This window comes from Natator depressus, chromosome 2 (assembly GCF_965152275.1).
Source record: "Natator depressus isolate rNatDep1 chromosome 2, rNatDep2.hap1, whole genome shotgun sequence".
NCBI lineage: Eukaryota > Metazoa > Chordata > Testudines > Cheloniidae > Natator > Natator depressus.
In genome coordinates, this window is record NC_134235.1 from 79,303,422 (window position 1) to 79,326,378 (window position 22,957).

Below are 22,957 nucleotides of genomic sequence, written 5' to 3' on the forward strand. Positions count from 1 at the left end.
GGAGTTACTGCAAATATACACAGAGTAAGGGAAAGCAAAATTTGATCCATATGCATCTATGCACAAAGGAATCTCAGCAACATTTTTTGAATTGGTCTTCTAGATATTTCTCTAGCATTATCACTGAAAGATGAACTATAAATCAGCTTTTAACAGTGTTTCTCAACATTTTCCATACCATGGTTCTATGTTACAATAGAAAAGAGTTTCAGCCATCTAGCCATAAAGGAAGGCAGTGTGGTCATGACACACTGACATCTGTCTGTTAACGTCAGGTTAAGAACCTATGGTTTAAAGAATATATCATACTTTACTTAAAGAGAGAAAAATAGTATTTTTGACATAGCAAATGTCCACTCCATAGCTTCCATTTACCATAGAAGTTTATTTAAAAGATTATATGGAAGAAATTACATAGCACATTTTTTATTTAGTGCACAAAATCTTACTGCGTCTGGACATTTGAGCATTTACATTACTGTCAATAAAGCACAGTAAAGAGACCAAGCATAACTAAGAGCAATGACAAATCTTTTTTAAGAAATCATTTTAGTTGTCAGACATCCTTTTCTCAGCAGCCACCATTATGCTGCTCTCCTGCACCTTCACCTCCTCTTTTCAGAACAGAAAATTTTGAGATACTTAGGACAATATTAGAGCAGCGACTGATGGGCATTCGAAGAGTTTAATCTCACTGGAAGCCAAATCTGAAGACACATCTGCTAAAATTAAGCAACCCAGGGAGTCAAGTGCAGATTAAAGAACTTCAGGCAGAGGTTCTGGATTCAAAGAGACAAAAGATGCAGAAACCAATTTTGAAAGAAACTGGTTGCTTCAGTGATTAAAAGCAAGAGTGAGGCTGCAACAATGCGTATCAGCAACCTTAAAACAAGCTAGGAACAGCCACAGTGTAAGTAGACATGTTATCAGGAGGGAGAGATTGCCTCAGGTAGCAGCATTACGCTTGTCTTATTTTTCAGGAGAATGGTGATTGATTGGAAAAATATAACTATAATACACCCAGCCAGAAAGGAAAGCATGACAGGATTTTTGCATTCAGGAGTCTGAAAACACAAGGGCTGCCCTCACAATAACAAAATGTTACTTTCTGCATAGGCAGATTTTGAGATCCTGAAGGGATTTAGACTTTCAAAACCATCCCAGTCTCTCATGAAATGGAACCACCAGTGAGTGGTTTTCTGTTTTAACCAGCTTTCAAACATTCTCACAGAACAGATGTATAAGAAAAATGTCCTCTGAACAATGACATTAACATAGGAAGTGAGCAACTCCATGGAGTCTTAAAATGTATAATAGCAGGAACACGGCACTTGAAAAGCATTTAATATTATGTATAACTCTGCTTCCTCTAATTGTGGGTATTTGATGACCAATTCATAACTGAGCCACTGTTGTTCATTAATACATTTACATACATTAATATACTTATTCTTGGTCAATATGATGGGAGTGCGGTACAATTTGTGCACTTCATCAGCGGGGAGATTTGCACTGCGTTAAAATAAAGGGTAAAGCAATTGTCCCCTAGCATGGTTAGACATATTCCCCTCTTTCTTTCAGTATTACAGCCCCCCAGTTCTACAACACTTTTAAACAAGTGACTAACTTTAAGCAGGTGAGTAATTCCATTGAAACTAATGGGTCTATTCACATGTTTAAAATTAGGCCTGTGCTTATGCACATTGCTGTATTTGGGTCCACAGCCCTTACCACGTCTTCTCCATTAATAACACTGTGCAAATGGCTTTTATTAGAATGTTTTATACACATCAGACTGATGTGGAGCAGGTGTGTGAGTATCATGCAAAATACTAAGAGTGAACCTCAGATTCAAATTGATCCTGGGGTTGAAGGAGAGGAGTGGGACTAAGTCTATAAAGTGGGAAAAGAACCCACCGACCTATCTTTCCTACATACCCCCATGTCTACAAGCATTCCCCACTACCACAAGACCCAAGGCCATCAGCCTATCAGCTCTTGGGGTTCCTTATTTCCCAAGCTCGGGAGCGTGCGGCCATCTCTGTCAAGTGTGCTGGAGTAGCAAGGAGAACAGAGCCTTCTACCCAGAAAACCTTTATCGACTGGGAAATAACCACATATACCAGGTAGTCTCTGAAGAGTCTGATGGACAGAGAGCACACAGCCTGCATCCTTCCCCAAAAATACGAAGGGAGGGGTGCATCCAACATCTAAAAGAGCAGAACATGGATCAAGCATCTGCCACCAGATTCTCCATAGACAGCAAAGGTTACATAGCAGGCCCAGTGCTTTTAGTAGAAGCAAGGAGCATCTGGGGGGTTAGAGCCTGGGGTGAGAAATAGGCAGGATGCTCCTTGGGACCTTTGGGGATTGGAGACCTTCAAACACAAAGAGGTTGGTAGATTGCAAACCAAAGGGTAGGGTTCAGTTTGCAAACTACATTATCTCACATACAGAATGCTGCAGGGTGCCCACAGCTCTAAGGTTCAGGATTGTTGTGCTGCGTTTCAGAGAAAGGGAGAAACTGGAATCTAACTGTCTCACAAAGCCGCTGTTTGCCTAGTGAGAAAATCTATTTAAAACCTATCAACATTAAAATAAAGGAAAGAACAAAATTAAGAGATATTTCCTACATTCACAAAAATAATTATTGCATTTATGTGTTGGAGTGAAAAGATCCTGTCTGTACCTTAGAAGGTAAAGGAAGCTCACACATCAACATTAGCTGTATACTTGCTTCTGAATATCATGTTACCATTGTGCAGCCTTAAACTGACGAATTATTAAACAATGTTATCAATAGCAGGCAAAGCAGACGTCCTAAACTTTCTATGAATATGTCTTCATTGCAGAAGTTTCCAGAGCTCTTATTCAGGTGTTGTCCCTAACCTGGCTCCAGTCCACACACAAAACCCTCATATTAGCAGGAGTATTGTAAGCAAGACACGAGAAGTAATTCTTCCACTCTACTCTGCGCTGATTAGGCCTCTACTGGAGTATTGTGTCCAGTTCTGGGTGCCACATTTCAGGAAAGATGTGGACAAATTGGAGAAAGTCCAGAGAAGACCAACAAAAATGATTAAAAGTCTAGAAAATATGAAGTATGAGGGAAGATTGAAAAAACTGGGTTTGTTTAGTCTGGAGAAGAGAAGACTGGTACATAAAAGGTTGTTACAAGGAGGAGGGAGAAAAATTGTTCTGCTTAACCTCTGAGGATAGGACAAGAAGCAATGGGCTTAAATTGCAGCGAGGGCGATTTAGGAAACTTCCTAACCGTCAGGGCGGTTACGCACTGCAATAAATTGCCTAGAGAGGTAGTGGAATCGCCCTCATTGGGGATTTTTAAGAGCAGGTTGGATAAACACCTGTCAGGGATGGTCTATAATACTTAGTCCTGGACTAGATGACCTCCTGAGGTTCCTTCCACTTCTGTGATTCTACGATTTCTAACTTGGATATGGCTTTTCAGTGAAATTAACTCTGCAGTGAAGACATGGTCTGTGACTAGGGCCCTACCAAATTCATGGCCCTGAAAAACGCGTCATGGACTGTGAAATCTGGCTAAAGTAGGAGGGTTGCAGGATTGCCATCCTGACTTCTGCACTGCCTTCAGAGCTGGGCGGCTGGAGAGCGGTGGCTGCTGGCTGGGAGCCCAGCTCTGAAGGCAGAGGAACCGTCAGCAGCAGTGCAGAAATGAAGACGGCATGGTATGGTATGGTATGCCCACCCTTCTGCCCCGCCGGCAGCAGCAGCAGCGCAGTAGTATGGGTGGCAATATCATACCATGCCGCCTTTACTTCTGCACCGTTGCTGGTGGTATTGCTGCCTTCAGAGCTGGGCTCCCAGCCAGCAGCCACCATTCTCTGGCCACCCAGCTGTGAAGGCAGCACAGAAGTAAGGGTGGTAATACCGTGAACCCCCCACAATAGCACTGTGACCCCTTTTTTGGTCAGGATCTCCAGTTTGAGAAACGTGGACTTAAGGGCTTTGCATATTTATATTTTTAAATACATATTCATGATTTGTGTCAGCCCCGTGACATTTAAGATTTAAATATCTGTAAGTATGAAATTCAAAACTTTTAAAATGCTAGGACTGTGAAATTTACCAAAATGGACTGTGAATTTGGTAGGACCCTACCTATGGCTCTTTCCATAGAGGTGCAGTGGAGAAATGAACCAAGATATAATACTGACATGTATAATTCATTTAAATTTGTTTTAAATAAAAAAATTCTATAAAACAAAAATCACAGACGTTTAGTTTAGCTACTGAAAAACCTCCATTTCTGCACCAGTTCTGCACAAGTATATTAAAGGGCTCCAAAAACATTGCGGAATTAATGCTGAACACTTGTGTGAGGTATGGAAGTATTAACCCCATTTTACAGAAGAGGAAACTAAGGCACAGAGAGCGATTTGCCCAGGATCACCCAGGAATGTAAGTGGCAGAGTTGCATACAGAACCCAGCCTTTATCTTTAATTAGTAGATCATGATCCTCCCCTTATAATCAAGTCACTTGAAAGCTTATTAAACAAAAACTGAACAGCCTATATGAACAATGTCAATGAATAGTTACTGTAGTCAGAAAGAGAATCTTCTGTAGCACAATTTACTTTTATACACAAATTTCCAAAAATGGCCACTAACGTTGGGTCCCCAACCTGAGACATGTTGGCCCAGATCCTCAAAAATATTTAGATGCCCACTGATTTCAATAGGATTTAGCTGCCTAAATATCTTCTGAGGATGGGAGTTTGTGATGCTCTGTACCTCGGGGGAACACCCTACATCCCCACGTGTTATCCAATGCAAAGTTTGTCATGTTGGGTGTCTTCGGAAGGGTCATAATGCAGTGAGCATAGCTGTTATAGTGATGTTATAGTAATTGTTATAGTAAGGTTAGAAGTTATAATTTCATTTATATAGTTATGAGGCTGAAAATGTATCCTCATGGCTTAAAGCAAGCCCATGCAAAAACTCTCCAAGAACAGAGAGGCAGTTCACACCTCGTCAGGGCATGTATGGGACAAACCCAGCCCAGCCTCACAGGAACAATGGACACTGGCTTAGGCAGCAACAAAAGAATCTGTTAGACCTTCCAGGGAGTCACATCCTTCCTTCGGGCTGAGGTAATGCTCACCTGACTCTGAAGGGGAGAAGGGCAAAGCCAAGAGGAAAGAAAAGACATGATAAAAGGGAGAGACATTTTGCCATGCTCTCTCTCTTCCACCTATATCTACAGACACCACCACCACCAAGCGACTGAAGCACTGATCAAAGGGGAGAGCCTGACTGAAAATGAACCAGCCAGCCTGTGGTGAGAAGCATCTAAGTTTTAAGGACATGAAAGTGTTAAGATTAGCTTAGAATGCGCTTTGCTTTTATTTCATTTGACCAAATCTGACTTGTTATGCTTTGACTTATAATCACTTAAAATCTATTTTTATAGCTAATAAATCTCTTTGTTTATTCTACCTGAAGCAGTGCTTTTGGTTTGAAGTGTGTCAAAGGCTTCCCTTGGGATAACAAGCCTGGTACATATCAATTTCTTTGTTAAATTGACGAACTTATATAAGCTTGCAGCGTCCAGTGGGCATAACTGGACACAGCAAGACGGAGGTTCCTAGGGTTGTGTCTGGGACCGGAGATATTGGCTAGTGTCATTCGCTTGCAAGTAGCTGGGAACAGCTTACATGCCAGAGGCTGTGCGTGAACAGCCCAGGAGTAGGGTTTCTCACAGCAGAACAGGATAAGGCTGGCTCCCAGAGGCAATGATTGGAGAGGCCTCGCAGATCACCCGCCCAGATAACACCAGAGGGGAACGTCACTGAGCTGTTAGTCCTGATTTTCAGAAGCGCTAAACACCTGCAGCTCCAACTGAAATCAGCAACTTTGAAGAATCGGGGGGAAAGGTGATTCAATCTGGGTACAAAAAAACTCAGGCAACTAAAAGCAGTGACCCCTGGAAGCTCGAACTTTCAAGTTATTCTCAGATAGAAACACAGAGCATCACAAAAAGATGTGGTATACAGATGTCCTCCCGCCCTCCAAAAAAAAGCCTTCTGTGCTATCTAACTATATTTAGTTCAATTTTCTATTCCTATTTCTTGTTTTGATCTCTATTATGTTCACCTGTTTTTATACTGAACAGAAGCAAAAGAAAATATACTTTTAAAGCATATAAAACAGTAGAGATGTAAATTAAGAAGGATCCCACTAAAGATTTTATTACAAAATCTCATACACGGAGATATGCATAAAACTGAGGAATGTTTTCCTTACTTCTGAGTTGGAAACCTTAGAGAAAAGAATCGTGCATATAAAAAGTACAGGCCAGAGCTATCAGCCTGTTTCCAGAACTCAGACAACGGCAATATTATGAAATAACTGAGAACGAGAAGAGCACTATAGGCCTATTTCGAATTCCACCCCAAGTGAACAGTTCCCACCTGGTTTTTCATCCCATTCAACTTTCTATAAACTGAGGGCCATATCTGCAAAAACTTACATTTCTAACTTTAAGCATGAGAATAATATCATTGACATCAATGGAACTACCCACATGCGTGCTTGCAGGATAAGGACCACAGTTTGGATCAGAAAAATAATGCTTGGCAGAAGCTTGCCTAAGCTCAACAATGGCTATTTTATTTTTAATATACAGTGTGTAATGCAGTAGTAACATGTGCCTGTTCAAAATTTGTTTTGTGCATTAGAGATTTTAATATCAGTAAGGCTACGTTTTAGACTCGGGTATTTTTAGTAAAAGTCATGGACAGGTCATGGGCAGTAAACAAAAATTCACGGCCCATGACCTGTCCGTGACTTGTACTATATACCCCTGACTAAATCTTGGGTGCTCTGGGGTAGGGAGCAGCCTGGGGGCACTGCGGGTGCTCGGGGGTTGGGGGGGGCGGTGGTGCATGTCCCGGGACCCCCACTGCTGCTGGGGGGCTGGGGCGGTATGGCAGCCCAAAACCCCCACTGCTGCTGGGGAAGCGGGGTGCGGTGGCCTGAAACTGCCCCAGCAGCAGCCAGTGCGGCGGACCCACAGGCTGCCCGAGCTGCTCAGGTGATCTCCAGGCCAGACACCCCACCCCCACCGGCCGCTGCAGAAGTCACAGAAGTCCCGGAAAGTAACAGAATCCATGATTTCCGTGACCTCTGTGACAGACTCGCAGCTTTAATCATCAGTAAAGATTCACAGGCTTCTACATCAAAACACTTATTGCCTAAATGATAGAACCCTACAACTAAACTGGTTCAAAGAAACATTTCTAAGAAACCACTCATTGGACAGATCTGGACTGAGGCTTAGCAAGGACATAATGGGAATGAAGACTATGGGCCATTTTCTCAGCTGGTGTAAATTGGCATAGCACAGCTGACTTTAATGAAGATGTGCCTATTTATGTCAGCTGAGAATCTGGCCCTACAGCTACAAAGCTGAATTTACATATGCAGAGTCTTTAGTGTTAGCTACTTGCTTCTCCCCTGCAGGGGAAGCCCGAATATTTGTATTAACACCCATCTACCTGCCTCTGTTGTGTCTTTCTTTCTGGGCTACTCTAAATCAATAGTTTTCTTCTTTTAAGGCAGTGTCCAGCAGAGAGCAGAAGGCTTCCTGTGAATGGCTAACGGAATCCACCTTCAGCTAAAGTAATCCTCTTCCAACTATTGTCATCAAGAGAGTGTGCAGCATGAATTTCCCCTGGAGCCATGGGGGAAGAGGTTATGGAATAAAAGGCAGAGCCTGAGTTCTAGGGGGGTGATCCTATGCAGCTTTAGATTAATTGATTGTGTTTAGATTCTAGTAGCGCCAATTCATAGCAATCAATATATTGTCTGTGGCAAGAACCCACAGTCAACATTCCTGAGAAAGATTAGTCACTTAAGTAAAGTTAAATCTGTAACAATCACAGAACATAAACCACAAAAGAATCACATGGCAGACCAAGATTCTTAATTCAAACATTTTCATCTTTCTACTGTAAGGCCTTTGTATTGATACAGAATATGGCCAAACCCATTAACGCTCCAAATAAAATGATCACATACTCACCTGTCCAAGATCTAAAGTGACATTCACTTCATTATACTGTAAGCCTAAAGAGAGAGGAGGACTTTGCCACCAGCGTTCAGTTCCATCAATAGCATTGGTTATCGGGTGAGCTTTATTGGGATCAGCTGCATTGCAATAGTCACAAAACTGTCCCTGAAAGACAAGAAAACAAAAGATTTATGCTCAGTTTGATCTGACTTAGAGTATAGACACATCTTTCCATTAAACTATAAATGATGGATCCTACTGCTAACTATGATACTTAGGTAGGGCTTTGACTGGGTGTGTGGTAAGATTTTGTTTTGCTTTTGTATGGTGTATTTCTGGTTCCAACCTCTTTCCAAAGAAACTACAGTAGAGCATGTTGATATTAATAAATTTACTGACATTTTAGTAAAATTATCAAAGGCCCACTTTTGCAATGACATCAAGATATGCACACAAGCCCCAATTCAGCAATGCATTTACGCATGTGCGAAGTCCATTTTTATTCAAGAAAGCACTTAGGCCCAGATCCTCAAGGGTATTTGTGTGCCTAACTCCTATTGAAATCAATGGGAGTTAGGCACCTAATGACCTTTGAGGATCTGGGCCTTAACCCCTCATTTAATTTTAAGCACATTCTCAAAACCTACACTTTTGCTGAAGTTGCCATCAGGTCTGTCATTATGTTTGTAATATTGTAATCCATTCACTGGAGCCAAAACTTTTAAGGGGTTTCAAACTATTTGCATACTGGATTCTGCATGTGGACTTCTGAGTTAGCAGATAACAGGGTAATGCTACAGACATCCCCCGAATGTTAATAGCAGCAGATTCTGAAGAGTACACGTTATGCCAGTGATACCACAGTCTACAGTATTTTGGGGTTCTCCATTTTCATTTTCGTAGTAGGTGACAAGAGTAGACCAGAGATTTAGGTTTGGTTTCTTTCATTTAAAACAGTCTTTATTAAAAACCAATAAACAACATGCCTAAACTGCTAAAAGGTGAAACAAAACATAGGAAGCAAAATATAACACTAACATACAAAACACACCAAGGAATAGCTGAGACACTTTTCCTCTCAGAATCTCCTCCCCTCCAAAAAAACCCATCTCTGATGGGAATTTTAACTTCCATCTTTCCCCCATTCATTCTTCTAAGAATTGAGAAAGAGGGCCTGTTTATAAAAAACCCAAGACTCCTTCCCATTTCCCAGCATGCTCCAGGAGCAGAGTAATCTACATTTCAAAATAGTCAGTTCTCTACTGGGATTCAGTTTCACAGCCTGCATTATTACAAGGTTACTGGCCCTTCCACTCCTCTCAAAATGAACAATTCCAACAATGTGTAAGTAGTCCTCTGTATACGTGTTAGTTCTCTTTATCTATGCTCTACGGTACTTATATGGCCCTCAGTGCCATAGTATCTAAGCTCCTCACCATTTTTTAAATGTATTTAATCCTCACAACACCCTTGTGAGCAAGAGAAGTACAGTAAAAGCTGTTTTATCCAGCATGTTGGGGGAATGGGGGACGCCGGTAAGTTAAAAATGCTGGTTAACTAGGAGGGAGGGAGTTTGGGTGGAGGAGGGGGCTCAGGGCAGGGGGGTGGGAGGGGGCTTGGGGTGTCAGATCTGGGAGGCGCTCACCTCAGGTGTCTCCCCACAAGCGGTGACTTGTCCCGGCTGCTCCTAGGCAGAGGCACAGCAGGCAGCTCTGCGCGATGCCCCCGCAAGTGTTGGCTCTGCAGCGCCCATTGGCCACGAACCTTGGCCAACGGGAGCTGTGGGGGCAGCGCCTTCGGGCGGAGACAGCATGCAGAGCCACCTGCCGCGCCTCTGCCTAGCAGCAGCCGGGACAGGTTGCTGCTTGCAGGGAGCTGCCTGAGGTGAGTGCCCCCTGGATCCGGCACCCCAAGCCTCCTCCCGCACCCAAACTCCCTCTCAGAGCCTTCGCTCTGCATCCCTTCCCACACCCCAGCAACCTGCCAGCCTTGCGCCAACTGGACTATAAACCGGACTTTGAATGAAGATCAGAAATGCCGGTTTATAGAGCTTTCCAGTTGGTGACGTGCCGGATAAAACAGCTTTTACTGTATTAACATACCCATTTTACAGATAGGGAACGGAGGCACAGAGAATCATAGAATTTAAGGCCACTAGGGACCACCAGATCACCTAGTCTAATCTCCTGTATATCATAAGTCACCAACACCCACATACCAAATCTAGAGATAGAGCAGGGCAGATAAAAAAAATCTGGGTTTTTTTATTTAAAAAAATCAGATATTTTAATTTAAATCATATTTTAATGTAAACATGGGTTTATTTTAAAAAATGAATCTATTTAGAATTAAATTTGAAATTATGACAACCTGTGTTAAAGCTTAAACTCATTATACTCTATTAAAGTCACTTAAGTTAAATAAAAAAGTAATATTAAGCAGTACATTTTTGCTGCCAAGTTTTAAAGAAAGTCAGACCACTGAACTGGCATGGAAATCACTGCCTAAGCATCTGAAACCAGAGTTTGTTGAAGTACTAACTCTTCCTAAAATCAGTGAATCTCAGAGACAGATTCCTCTGCCATATTTTGGCCTCGAGTACACTGTTACTAACACAGGTTCAGTTCCACCACTGTTAACATTTGGCAGCCCTAGCCTAGACTGGTCAGCGGCTAGTACCAGCACTTTAAGAACTGTTTTAATTAGTTTTCCTTTGCACAAGATTAGATGGCATAGTATGCAAAATACTGGCAGCAGCTGGCCTACAGCAGAGTTCTTAATGTTGGCTTGGAGCATGTCTACACTACGAAATTAGGTCGATTTTATAGAAGTCGATCTTCAGTAACTGATTTTATACAGTCGATTGTGCATGTCCCCACTAAGCGCATTAGGTCAGCGGAGTGCATCCTCAATACCGTGGCTAGCATTGACTCATGGAGTGGTGCACTATGGGCAGCTATCCCACAGTCCCCACTGCCCATTGGAATTCTGGGTTAAGCTCCCAATGCCTGATGGGGTAATAACATTGTCATAGGTGGTTTGGGGGATATGTCATCAGTCTCCCCTCCCTCCCTCCTTGAAAGCAATGGCAAACAATCATTTTGAGCCTTTTTTCCTGGGTTATCCATGCAGACACCATAGCATGGCAAGCATGGAGCCCGCTCAGCTGCACATTGCTTTTGTGAGCATTGCAAACACCTCGCGCATTATCCTGCAGTATGTGCAGAGCCTAGCTAGGAGTCGCCAGCGTGACGAAGACTGTGAGGAGGACATGGACACAGATATTCCTGAAAACATGGGATGTGGCAACTGGGATACCATGGCAGCATTGGGGCAGGTTGATACAGTGGAACGACAATTTTGGGCCCAGCAGACAAGCACAGACTGGTGGGACTGCATAGTGTTGCAGGTATGGGATGATTGCCAGTGGCTGAGAAACTTTCACATGCGTAAGGTCAGTTTCATGGAACTTTGTGAGTTGCTTTCCCCCACCCTGAAGCGCAGGAATACCAAGATGAGATCTGCCCTGACAGTTGAGAAGCGAGTGGCGATAGCTCTGTGGAAGCTTGCAATCCCTGACTGCTACCGGTCGGTCGGGAATCGATTCAAAGTGGGAAAATCTACCATGGGGCCTGCTGTGATCCAAGTAGCCAGGGCAATCAATACCCTTCTGCTAAGAAGGGTAGTGACTCTGGGAAATGTGCAGGTCATAGAGGATGGCATTGCTGCATTGGGGTTCCCTAACTGTGGTGGGGTGATAGACGGAACGCATATCCCTAACTTGGCACCGGACCACCTTGCCGAACAGTACATAAACCGCAAGGGGTACTTCTCAATGGTGTTGCAAGCACTGGTGGATCACAAGGACCATTTCACCGACATCAATGTGGGATGGTCGGGAAAGGTGCATGATGCTTGCATCTTTTGGAACTCCGGGCTGTTCGAAAAGCTGCAAGAAGAGACTTTCTTCCCAGACCAGAAAATTACCATGGAGGATGTTGAATTGCCAATAGTTATCCTTGGGGACCCAGCCTACCCCTTGCTCCCATGGCTCATAAAGCTGTACACAGGCAGCCTGGACAGCAGTAAGGAGCAATTCAACTATAGACTGAACAAGTGCAGAACGGTGGTAGAATGTACCTTTGGACGTTTAAAAGCACGCTGGCGCAGTTTGCTGAGTAGGTTAGACCTCAGCGAAAGCAATATTCCCATTGTTATTGCTGCTTGCTGTGTGCTCCACAATATCTGTGAGAGTAAGGGGGAGACGTTTATGACGGGGTGGGAGGTTGAGGCAGATCGCCTGGCAGCCCATTTTGAACAACCAGACACCAGGGCTATTAGAAGAGCACACCGAGACACGCTGCACATCAGAGAGACTTTGAAAAACAGTTTCATGACTGACCAGACTACGGTGTGACACTTGTGTGTGTTTGTCCTTAATGCAAAGCCGCCCCCTTTGGTGAATGTACTTCCCTGTAAGCCAATCGCCGTCCCACCTTCGACCACAGCTGGCACAGGAAATAAAGTCCCTATTGTTCTGAATCCATTCATTCTTTATTAAAAAAAACTTGAGATCACTGACAACGCTGACTAATAAAAGGAAGCCTGGGTGTACAAAGGGTTTGCTGGTGGGGTGGGGTGGGGTGGGAGGGAAGGACAAGGCCACATTGCTAATTGTAGCCACACTAGAAATCAAACTTGTGTGAATGACAGCCTTCTGTTGCTTGAGCCATCCCCTGGAGTTGAGTGGCAGGGTGCCCAGAGCCTCCTCCCCCCCATGTTCTTGGGCATCTGGGTGAGGAGGATATGGAACTTGGTGAGGAGGGCAGGCAGTTACACAATGGCTGCAGCAGTGGTCTGTACTCTAGTTGCCTTTCCTGCAGCTCCACCAGACGCCTCATCATGTCCGTTTGCTCCCCCGTTAGCCTCAGCATCTCCTCCTGCGTGTTCCGATCATGCTCACTGTATGCTTTCCTGGCCTCTGCCACCAAATGCCTCCAAGCATTCAGCTGTGCCCTGTCAGTGTGGGAGGACTGCATGAGCTCTGAAAATATATCATCGCGAGTGCGTTTTTTTTTTGCCTTCTAATCTGCGATAACCTCAGGGACGGAGTTGATGCGGGGAACATGGAAGCATTTGCAGCTGCAGGGGGGGAAAAAGGGAGAGTAGACTTTTAAGAAGATACATTTCTGAGAACAAAAGGGAGACTCTTTCACAGTGAATCAAGCAATTCACAGCAGACAGCACATGTGTTTTAGGTACAAGGTTGCATTTTGCCTTTTATATTGAGCGCCTGCTGGTATGGTGACACATCACACACAGCTGAGCAACTAAATTCGGTTTGCAGGTAACCATGGCAAGCCAAAGGGTACGTGGTATTGGCTTCTTCCGTGTTCATAACATGTGGGAATGGTTTCAAACTGCAGCGCCCTCCTTTCCCATAGCAACCAATGCCGGTTGTGTTTGCTGATTAAAAGGACGGGCTGCGGTTGCCATTTTAAAGGAGGGGCTGCGGTTTTGGGGTAGATGTGCAGCACACCCCCTCCCACCCCCCGCATGGCTATTCTCTGGGATGATCCCTCTTAGCCACGCACAAACAGCCCAGCATGCCCAGGGGATCACCAAACAGAGGGGATCACTGTTCCCTTACAAAACTTCCCGTATTTCAACCAGGTGACCATGAATGATATCACTCTCCTGAGGCTGACACAGAAAAATAAAGACCAAATGTTGCATGAATGCGACCAAAACCCAGGACCATTCACTACCATGCTTTGTGCTGCAATGACTCCAGACCACTTGCTACTGGCTCGGTGTGGTAAAATGTCCTACCATGAAGGATGAAATAAGGCAGCCCTCCCCAGAAACCTTCTGCAAAGGCTTTCAGAGTACCTCCAGGAGAGCTTCATGGAAATGTCCCTGGAGGATTCCCGCTCCATCCCCAGATACATTAACAGACTTTTCCATTAGCTGTACTGGCCGCGAATGCATCCCAATTGTTCAGGGTAAATCAAACATTAAACACAATTGCTTTTAACCCCTGTAGTGTCGTTACAAATGTGCACTCACCAGAGGTGCCTTCTCCACCTTCAGAGTCTGGGAACAATAGGCCCTGGGAGGGTATTGGCTTCAGGGTGAGGAAAAGGTCCTGGCTGCCAGGGAGAATGCATTCTCCTCCTCCTCTTCCTCATCCACAAAATCCTCATCTGTGTTGTGTGAGGCTGGTGAGGCTTGCAGGTGTCCACGGAGAGTGTTGGGGTACTGGTAGGGTCCCCCCCTAGAATGGCATACAGCTGATTATAGAAGCAGCCTGTTTGGGGTTCTGACCCGGAGCGACCATTTGCCGCCTTCGTCTTTTGGTAGGTACTGCTGTGCATCCCTGGTGTAGCCTCTCTCCACCATGCCCTGCATGATTTTGGCATATATATCAGCATTTCTTCTGCTGGATCGGAGTTCTGCCTGCACAGATTCTTCTCCCCATACTACAATCAGATCCTGTGTCTCCCATTCACTCCATGCTGGAGCTCGTTTGCGATTCTGGAACTGCATGGTCACCTGTTCTGCTGAGCTCGCCACACTGACCAAACAGGAAATGAAATTCAAAAGTTCCCGGTGCTTTTCCTGTGCACCTGGCTAGTGCATCGGAGTTGAAAGTGCTGTCCAGAGCAGTCATATTGGAGCACTCTGGGATAGCTCCCAGAGGCCAATACCATCAAATTGCACAGCGCTGCGTCTACACTACCCCAAATTCGACCCAGGAAGGTCGATTTTAGCACTGCTCCCCTCGTTGGGGAGGAGTACAGCAGTCATTTTTAAGAGCCCTTTAGGTCGGCAGAATGGGGTTGGTTGTGTATAAAATCAACCTAACGTGGCTAAATTCGACCTAACCTCGTAGTGTAGACCAGGCCTTGGTCTGCACTAGCAACTTATGATGGTATAACTACATTGCTCAGGGTGTGGGAAATTCACACCCCTGAGCACCGTTCTACCAACCAAACTCCCCGTATAGACAGTGCTATGGCGACAGGAGAGCTTCTCCTATCAATACAGCTACTGCCTTTTGGGGAGACGGAATACCTATGCTGAAGCTCTCTTGTCAGCATAGATAGCATCTTCACTGAAGTGCTACAGCATCACTGTAGACAAGACCTGAAAAAGGTGAACTGGTGTTAACAAAAGTGGGAAATGTTGCAAAAACTAGCGTAAACAAGGCCTAAAGTGGACATTAACTTATACTAAAAATTTCCTTCAAGTTCTGTCCATGTCAGGCTGTGTAATATGTTTTGGTGCTGAATCATGAACTTTTGACAAAATGCACCCCAAGAAAAACCAAAGAACATGCAAATCTGGAGAAATGCCTTTTAAGACAATTAAAGCATTTATTTATGGAGGCTGCTATCCAGCCCTTTAAATACATAATTAAAACCAAGTTCTGGAGATCCCCTGTCTCTCTCTGATAATATATAAAACCTATTATACTTTAAAGGAATAATAATGAGAAAATCTAATTGGCTTCTAATTTATCTGCTAGTGGGGTTAACCAAGCTATAGTTTTTCCTTCATAAAACTGTATTCTGCTATCCAAATACTGTTAAATAGTTAAAATTAGTAAAGTCAATTTCCAAGGGTCTCTCTCCCCATCACATTCTACTCCAGTAATGTTATTTTTTTATCGACCCTACCTGCCTGCTCTTCATTTTTCCCCCCTCATTCATGTGTCAGTTTATCATTTCGCCTCTTAATTCTGTTATACTTCATTTTTGGAACACTTCATCTATATTTTGCATGGGGATCTTTTTACTCAGGACCATTATACAGGCTTTTCAAGTTTTTTTTTCCATTGATACATATAATTTGGCTGCAAAACTAAGTACAAAAAAACTTCACAAAGCAAAAAAAGGACAGACAAGGAAGTGTAAATAACTGTCTTTCGCTACATACACACACACCAGCTTTTCCCCGTTGTGTGTCCTTTCAGTTAAAATTATTCTGCTTCAGACAAAATAAATACATATCTGGCAACTTCATATAGGATATCTACAGAGACAACATTAAAATAAAACAAAAACATATAGTCACATCTGTCCAGGTCAACTTTGTATGACTTTAGACCCAAATACTTTAAAGAGATCAACTAGCACAGACCCTTTGCGAGCACAAGTTTTTGCAGAATCTGAACCTTTGTCATGAAAAAGAAAACAATAATTTTTTAAGGGAGGCTTGTATCCCACACACTATGAACCTTACATACAGAGCGCAATTTATTTCAGCTACCAATATTTATGTATCTATCATTCTAATGATTTTCTAAGGACTTGACTATGCTAAACTTCTTTGGGAAATCTCCCACCATTACACTAAAACTAGTGCAGCTCCACTGATGATAGCAAAGGTGAGAGCAAGAGTGGAGACAGGACACTCATGCATGTTCACCAGTGTTTTTACCACCATATCATCTAGACCTACTCTATTCAGGGATAATTGACACAGTGGTAAAAACAGCACTGTCATCATGTCTACTCTTCTGCCCCCACCTCTGCTACCACAGATGAAGCTGCCCTGATGCTGGTACAATGGCTGGAGATTTCCCAAAGAAGTCTAGTGTAGACACAACCTAAGACACCTATTGTGGTATCTAAGGGTTGTGAACATGTATGGGGTCACTGTATACGTAGATTATAATAAAGGCAGCCCGTGAGCCTTGTCTATACCAGAACATTCTGTATCTGCCATCAGCAAAGGGTGCAGCACCACAGTGTCAACAACTGGTTAGCGCTTGTGATACAAGGCTAAGTTTGTCACTATTTCAAGAAGACTTCATCCAAGACTTAATGTAGTGTTGAAAATGATTTGGTCCTGTCTACACTAGCATTTAAACCATTGTCAACATCAGTGCAGGTGCAGCTGCCTCCCTTTCTGACAATTCCTGAACAAGTACAGCATACAATGCTATAGGCTTCACAAGAAATGATGAATCTGAGTTTGTGTCAGTCAATACTGTGTTTGTCAGCCTGGGTCAGGGATTAACTCTTGAGAATGTCAAGGATCATTTAGAAAAAAGGCATGGACAAATCCCCATGTACATAGGCTGATGAACTATTCAGGGATTATGCAATAACATGATGCTCCTCCAATCATGCTAGAACTTGGTTTGGTTTTACTTATGTACAGAGGACCAAGGTAAACCAGGGTGCTACTGTAAACTCAGGCTGTGCATTAGTGAGGTTTGCCAATGTAGACACAACTTGTCATACTGCACTAAGGGTCAGTGATACCATTTTCTATCACAACCAGAAAGAACAATGTGTAATAGTGACCAGAGCATGGTTTTATAACAATATTGAAGCATAAGTCTTTAAAAGAAATCCATGTCCACACTGGTCATGCTAGAACTATGCAGCAACAGCCTTGTTTTAACACAGTTCTTGCTAGTGTATTTTCAGAGTTTTAAACTACACTCTGGTGATAGCCTTAAAGTAAAGATGAGAGTGAACAGAAAACTGAATTAGGACTATAAAATGCATGTGTTGGGAGATGGGTTATTTTAAAGAAACTGCAGCATTTGAAGATCTGAACTCAAGATTTAATAATTTTCCCAATACATAATTCAAAGAATGATCCTGCAACAGCTGGAGTTTCAGTTATGTAAAGTACATTCCACAAGACCTGCCAACAAAACAGCGAGTAAGAAATGAAGGAAAATAAATTGTTGGACAAACCATTCTCCCTTGCTTCCCACTGGCAATATCTACAGGCATTCCACACTGAAGCCTGTCTGGTAGATTGCACGTGTCTCGATTTCAAGAGACTGAGCCTCAAGACATTGTTTGATTTTGGCTTGAATTCATCACCAGGGCAGGTGTGCATTTGCTAGTGATTTAATTATCCTCATCTCCTGCAGTTCTCCCAAGTGTGAAGAATGGTGATCTCAGTTTGAAAACTGAAACTGCAACAAGCAATCTATGGAAGTATGCCAATGTGCACAATTTACACCCAATGAAGATAAAGGTCCTATCTACACAACAGAAAAGAAACACGTTGCAGAACTTGGTTACACAATAATATCTGACAGTTACGCGCCCCGCAGCAGGTCAGGTACGCTACCAAATGCTAATTCACATCTGCGCACTATTACTATCAGCCAATCCCAGACACACCATTTATCCATCATTCTGAATCACTGAAATGCACAGCACTGCACTGAATCTGTTCACTGAAACTCATCCTAATTTAGCGAATGGCCAATTTACCAATATGCTGATTAAGGGAAATAGACTGTATGCTATACTGTGGGTTGGAGAGTGCCTTACAGGCTCAGCCCATGCCAGGTAGTTGAGTTGTGTGGAGGGGCCTCAATGCAGTGGAAACCCCAGAAGGAATGGTGGATGACTCTCACTGAATTCTTTCTGGAGCTCCCTGGGAGCGCAAACTCCAGTAAACACTATGCCATGCAGCGAAAGTGTACACTAAGGGTGCCAGGTTAGCACCAGAGTGCAAAGGTGGGACCATTCTGCTCCTCCTCATCCTCTTTGGGGAGGCTAGTGATGGCACTAGCATAGAGCAGTGACTCCACTCCCCATCCACTTCGTGGTTACCCCATGAACCGGGCATGAGTGGGAGAAGCTCCTTGGACCCTCTCCCCTTGCACTTACAAACCTGTGCAGGGCCAGCCACAATCCAGCCCTGTACATACCTCAATAGTAAGGCATAACAGAGGGAGTTAAGTGCACAGTATCACCTTAACCTGGAATTTGTTTGTTATTGTGGCTATTCTCTCTCTGTGAGTTTTTAAAGACATAGTACTGCATGTAATGTGTGTGTGTTTGTTTAAATCTTATGAGCTAAGATTTCATAGGAATTTAATGCACTTTTGTTCATTTTTGCAAGTCTAACCGAAAAGATAGATTCTCTTCCCTTATTTATAGTGTATTAGAACTTGAGAGGTGGAGCAGTTTGATAATATGTACATTGTGCTCTTATCATATTTTCTGTGGCTGGATTTCCCTGGCCTTTTGGAAGAATTTCCAACCCCTCTTGAATCACAACAACTGCTGGTAAACTACAGAAGTATTCATGTTATGTATTTCAATGGGGCTTTGTTGAAACTGGAGAGAGACTCTGCTGTATCCACGTTTATACAAATACTGTAAGAAGCAAAACATGTTTCCTTGAGCCAGGGCTGAGCTATCAGTAATTTTTTCAGGAATTTGGATTAGGCACAAACCACAACTGGCCTCTAACCCAGGACCTGTAAGGTAAATATTTAACAAAGGGAATTCTCCTTCTTTCTATCCTCTCCCTACATACAGTAAAACCTCATTAATTCACACTTACAAGTGGTATTAGTATATAAAAAGACAAAAGACAAGAAAGCAAGGATACTGCATCACAGAATTAACTTTGTTTACTGATTTGATTTTATTTGTAGTTTATATTTAATGACTTCTAATACTTCATATAATGTTAGTAGTATGAGATCACACTACACTATTCTGCTATTAAAGCACTGCTGAGAAATAAGGAGAGATTGCTGCATTGTCTGTTCAAATTATGTGGTGTCTGTGTTAAACAAGTATCAAACAGCAAGGTTCAGCTGAATATGTAAGGGAGAAGGGATAGCCTTATGATTAAAGCACAGAACTAAGAGCGAAGGTATTCCTGCCTGTCACAAACTTCCTCTGTGACCTTGGTCTAGTCACTTAATCTACATCCCAGTTTTCCCATCTGTAAAACAGAAAGTTGTGCAGTTTGTTAGTATTGGTAAAGCACTTTGAGATTTTCTGATGGAAGGCATTATAGAAATATAAAGTCAATTGAAAATAGATTATAGTGTGATATGGAAGAAAGGCACTATTTACATGTGTTGAGGATAGCATACTCCTCTTGATCTTTCCCCTGAAAAAAACTATGGAGAGAAACTCCCTCCAAACAGGAATGATTCTTGAAATAAAACTGACACAACATAACCCCCTCTTCAAGTTCCTGTAAAAATGACTTGCCTAGTTCTTCTATCAATTGTAGTCACAAGTTTGACCCCATAATTCTGTAACAACCTATTTTAAATCCTATTTTGACCCTCTTCTAACTCTCTCCCTCACTCCTACCCCAAAACAAATTCCTTTGAAAGTCCTAGAGAATGTTTGTCAAACTATCTCCAACATCTCCCCTGTAGTAATGTATTGTCAGAGCTGATACTGTATGTCCATTGCATGTCAGTGGTTAATGTTCCTTTTTCCTCACCCTCCTGACAGACAAGTTCACACAAGTTTCTTCCAAACCACCTGGGGAAAGTGTATTTCTATCAACCCACCCCTGGGAATTTTGCTTTCTTTTTTTCTCTTTGTGGCTGTCATAAGGTGCACAGAGGTCTCTTGACCAGATAGGTCAGATCAGCATCTGCAGCTTTATCATCATCCTTTCCTACCACATCACCCCTCACACTCTCTTCTCAGAGAGGAAACGCCCCCCGTCCCCCACCACCACCACCACCACCACCCCGACTCCCACAGGAATCTCTGGCATCATCCCACAAGCAGCTCAAGGGGTACATTATGAGGCTCAGGATTCAGTACTTGTGAAAACCAGGACATACACTGGGTCTTCTTAATACAACATTAAAAGGCACTTCCCCCTCCATAGCCTAGAGGGCCCTTCCCCGATGCAGCAGTTGTTATTACACACCTCTGCCTGCACTGAAGAATTGGGGATGGGAACAAGCATGAAAGCCGTAAGGCATCTGATCTACTCTGTCCAACCCTTCAGTGCTTGGGAGGGATTGGGACAGCAAGGTGATCCTGCACCACTAACTCCTGCACCAAACAGCTTTCCAGGCTGGTGGAGTGAGGGGAGATTGCTTTCCAAACTCTATTCAGAAAAACTGAGTAAGTGAGATTGAGCAGCTGGGCTCCTTCCCTGAGCACAGAGGAAACTAGGATCCAGAGGTTACATATGTCAGCTCTTCAAACACCAAAGCAAGGGTGTGGGGAGGGAAAACACCCAAAGATACAGGAGCATACATGTGCCCCTCTTCTCCAGCTCTCTATATTTTTTCCTACAAACAGTAATGTGATCACTGGGTCCTGGCTTGTCTTCCTGCCCCACAATACAACCTGAGCCGCTTTAAAATATTCAGGGAAACATGGCTGAAAGTAACCGCCACCATCAGTTGCTTACTGGGTGTTAGTCTTTAACTAGAGGTCAAACAATATTATACTGCAAGCTTTGAGGAGACTACAAAGTGCTCCCTGTGGGCAGGGGCTGTGCAGGCGAGGTGCGGTCCTGAGTTCAAGTGTCACCTCTTGCCTATTCCCTAAAGAAGGGCCCGCACGCCACCACACCCAAACACCCTTAGACTCTGGGGGAGCTGAGATTCCGGTGGGCACTTTGCCAGGCGGGCCCATCTAGGCTTTTAAGCCTAAGCTAACCTGGCCCTTCTTGAGCTCAACCCCCAACCGCTCCGCTCCCCTCCCCTCGCAAAATCTCTCCGGGGTGTGGGGAGGAAGTGGCGCCGCGCGGGCCACCGGCCGGGGAATGAAAGGCAGGGAGCAACGAGGCTGCGCCCAGCGCTGCCTCCGGCGCGCACCTGTCCCGCTTCTCCAGGGCGGGCAGCCCGTGTGCCATGCCCCGGAGGCCCCTAACCCGTGCTAACCCGGCCCCCCCCGCGTGTCCAGCGCTCTGGCCGGGGATCCCCGCCGCAGCCAGGGGAGGTACCTGGATGGTGTGCCCCGCGGGGGAGGCGGCCGGTCCGCCCACCAGCTTGCAGTACAGCTCCGGCCGGGGCCTCCCGCCGCCGCTCTCCTCCTCCCCGCAGGTGGCCGTCGCCCGGATGCTGGCTGTCTCGGCCAGGTTGAAATAGGGCGGATGGAGGCTGAGCCCGAGCGCCCCGGAGTCGGGCGGCCCCACCTGGGCGGCCCCGGGGCGCAGGGTGAGGAAGAGGGGGAAGACCACGAGGAAGAGCCCGGCGCCCGGCGCCAGCGGTGAGGGAGATACTCGGCTGCCCTGCAGCGCCGCCGCTGCCATGCTCAGCCGGGTCCCCCGCCCCCGGCTCCTGCCCGCGGTTGTCCCTGGAGCTGATGGGGGACAGCCGGAGGTGAGAGGCTCCCTGCGCTCTGCCTGCGCCGCTGCTGTGCGCGGCTCGCCCCGAGGAGCCGGGGAGAGAACACCCCCCTCTGGTGCACAGAGCGAGACGCGCAGGGCAGCGGGCGCAGGAGGGCTGCTGGCTGGGAATGAGGCGTGAGGCATGCAGGAAATATGTGGGTCCTGAGGACTACGAAGTTGGGCGGGGAGGGGAGGCTGGCAGCACTCTTCTGCCGGACCAACAGATGGTGTCTGGGAATCTGGCTCCCAATCCGCAGAGCGTTGGGGTGGGGTGGGGTGGGGTGGGGTGGGAGGGGGGTTCTGGCTGGGTCCATTAGAGCCCTGGTTTTCAAACTTTTTTTCTGGCGACCCAGTTGAAGACAATTGTTGATGCCCGCGACCCAACGGAGCTGGGGATGAGGGGTTCGGGGTGTGGGAGGGGCTCAGGGCTGGAGCAAAGGGTTGGGGTGCGAGGGTGAGGGCTGCAGGATGGGGCCAGGAATGAGGGGTTCAGGGTGTGGGAGGGGTTAGGGTGCGGTAGGGGGTCAGGCCTCTGGACTGGGGCCGGGGATGAGAGGTTTGGGGGGCAGGAGGGAGCTCTGGGTTTGGGGGGGCTCAGGGCTGGAGCAGAGGGTTGGGGTGTGGGAGGGGGTCAGGGCTCTGGGCTGGGGGTGCAGGCTCTGGGGTGGAGCCGGGGATGAGGGATTTGGGTTGCAGGAGGGAGCTCTGGGTTTGGGGGGGGCTCAGGTCTGGGGCAGGGGGTTGGGATGTGGGAGGGGGTCAGGGCTCTAGGCTGGGGGTGCAGGCTCCGGGGTGGGGCCGGGGAT

The 22,957-nt window shown here is 45.2% G+C and overlaps 1 protein-coding gene across 1 annotated transcript in view; it reads right to left on the reverse strand.

Annotated features, from left to right (window-relative positions):
- Positions 1 to 22,082, reverse strand: part of LAMA3 (laminin subunit alpha 3) — a 190,903-nt gene extending 168,821 nt beyond the window's left edge. Inside the window, exons 1-2 of the mRNA XM_074944500.1 lie at positions 21,765 to 22,082; positions 8,067 to 8,219 (exon numbers count right to left, since the gene is read on the reverse strand). Coding sequence (XP_074800601.1) covers positions 8,067 to 8,219; positions 21,765 to 22,073 — 462 coding nt within the window. The 5' untranslated portion in view covers positions 22,074 to 22,082. The remainder of the gene's footprint in view (positions 1 to 8,066; positions 8,220 to 21,764) is intronic.
- Between the last annotated feature and the right edge of the window lie 875 nt (positions 22,083 to 22,957).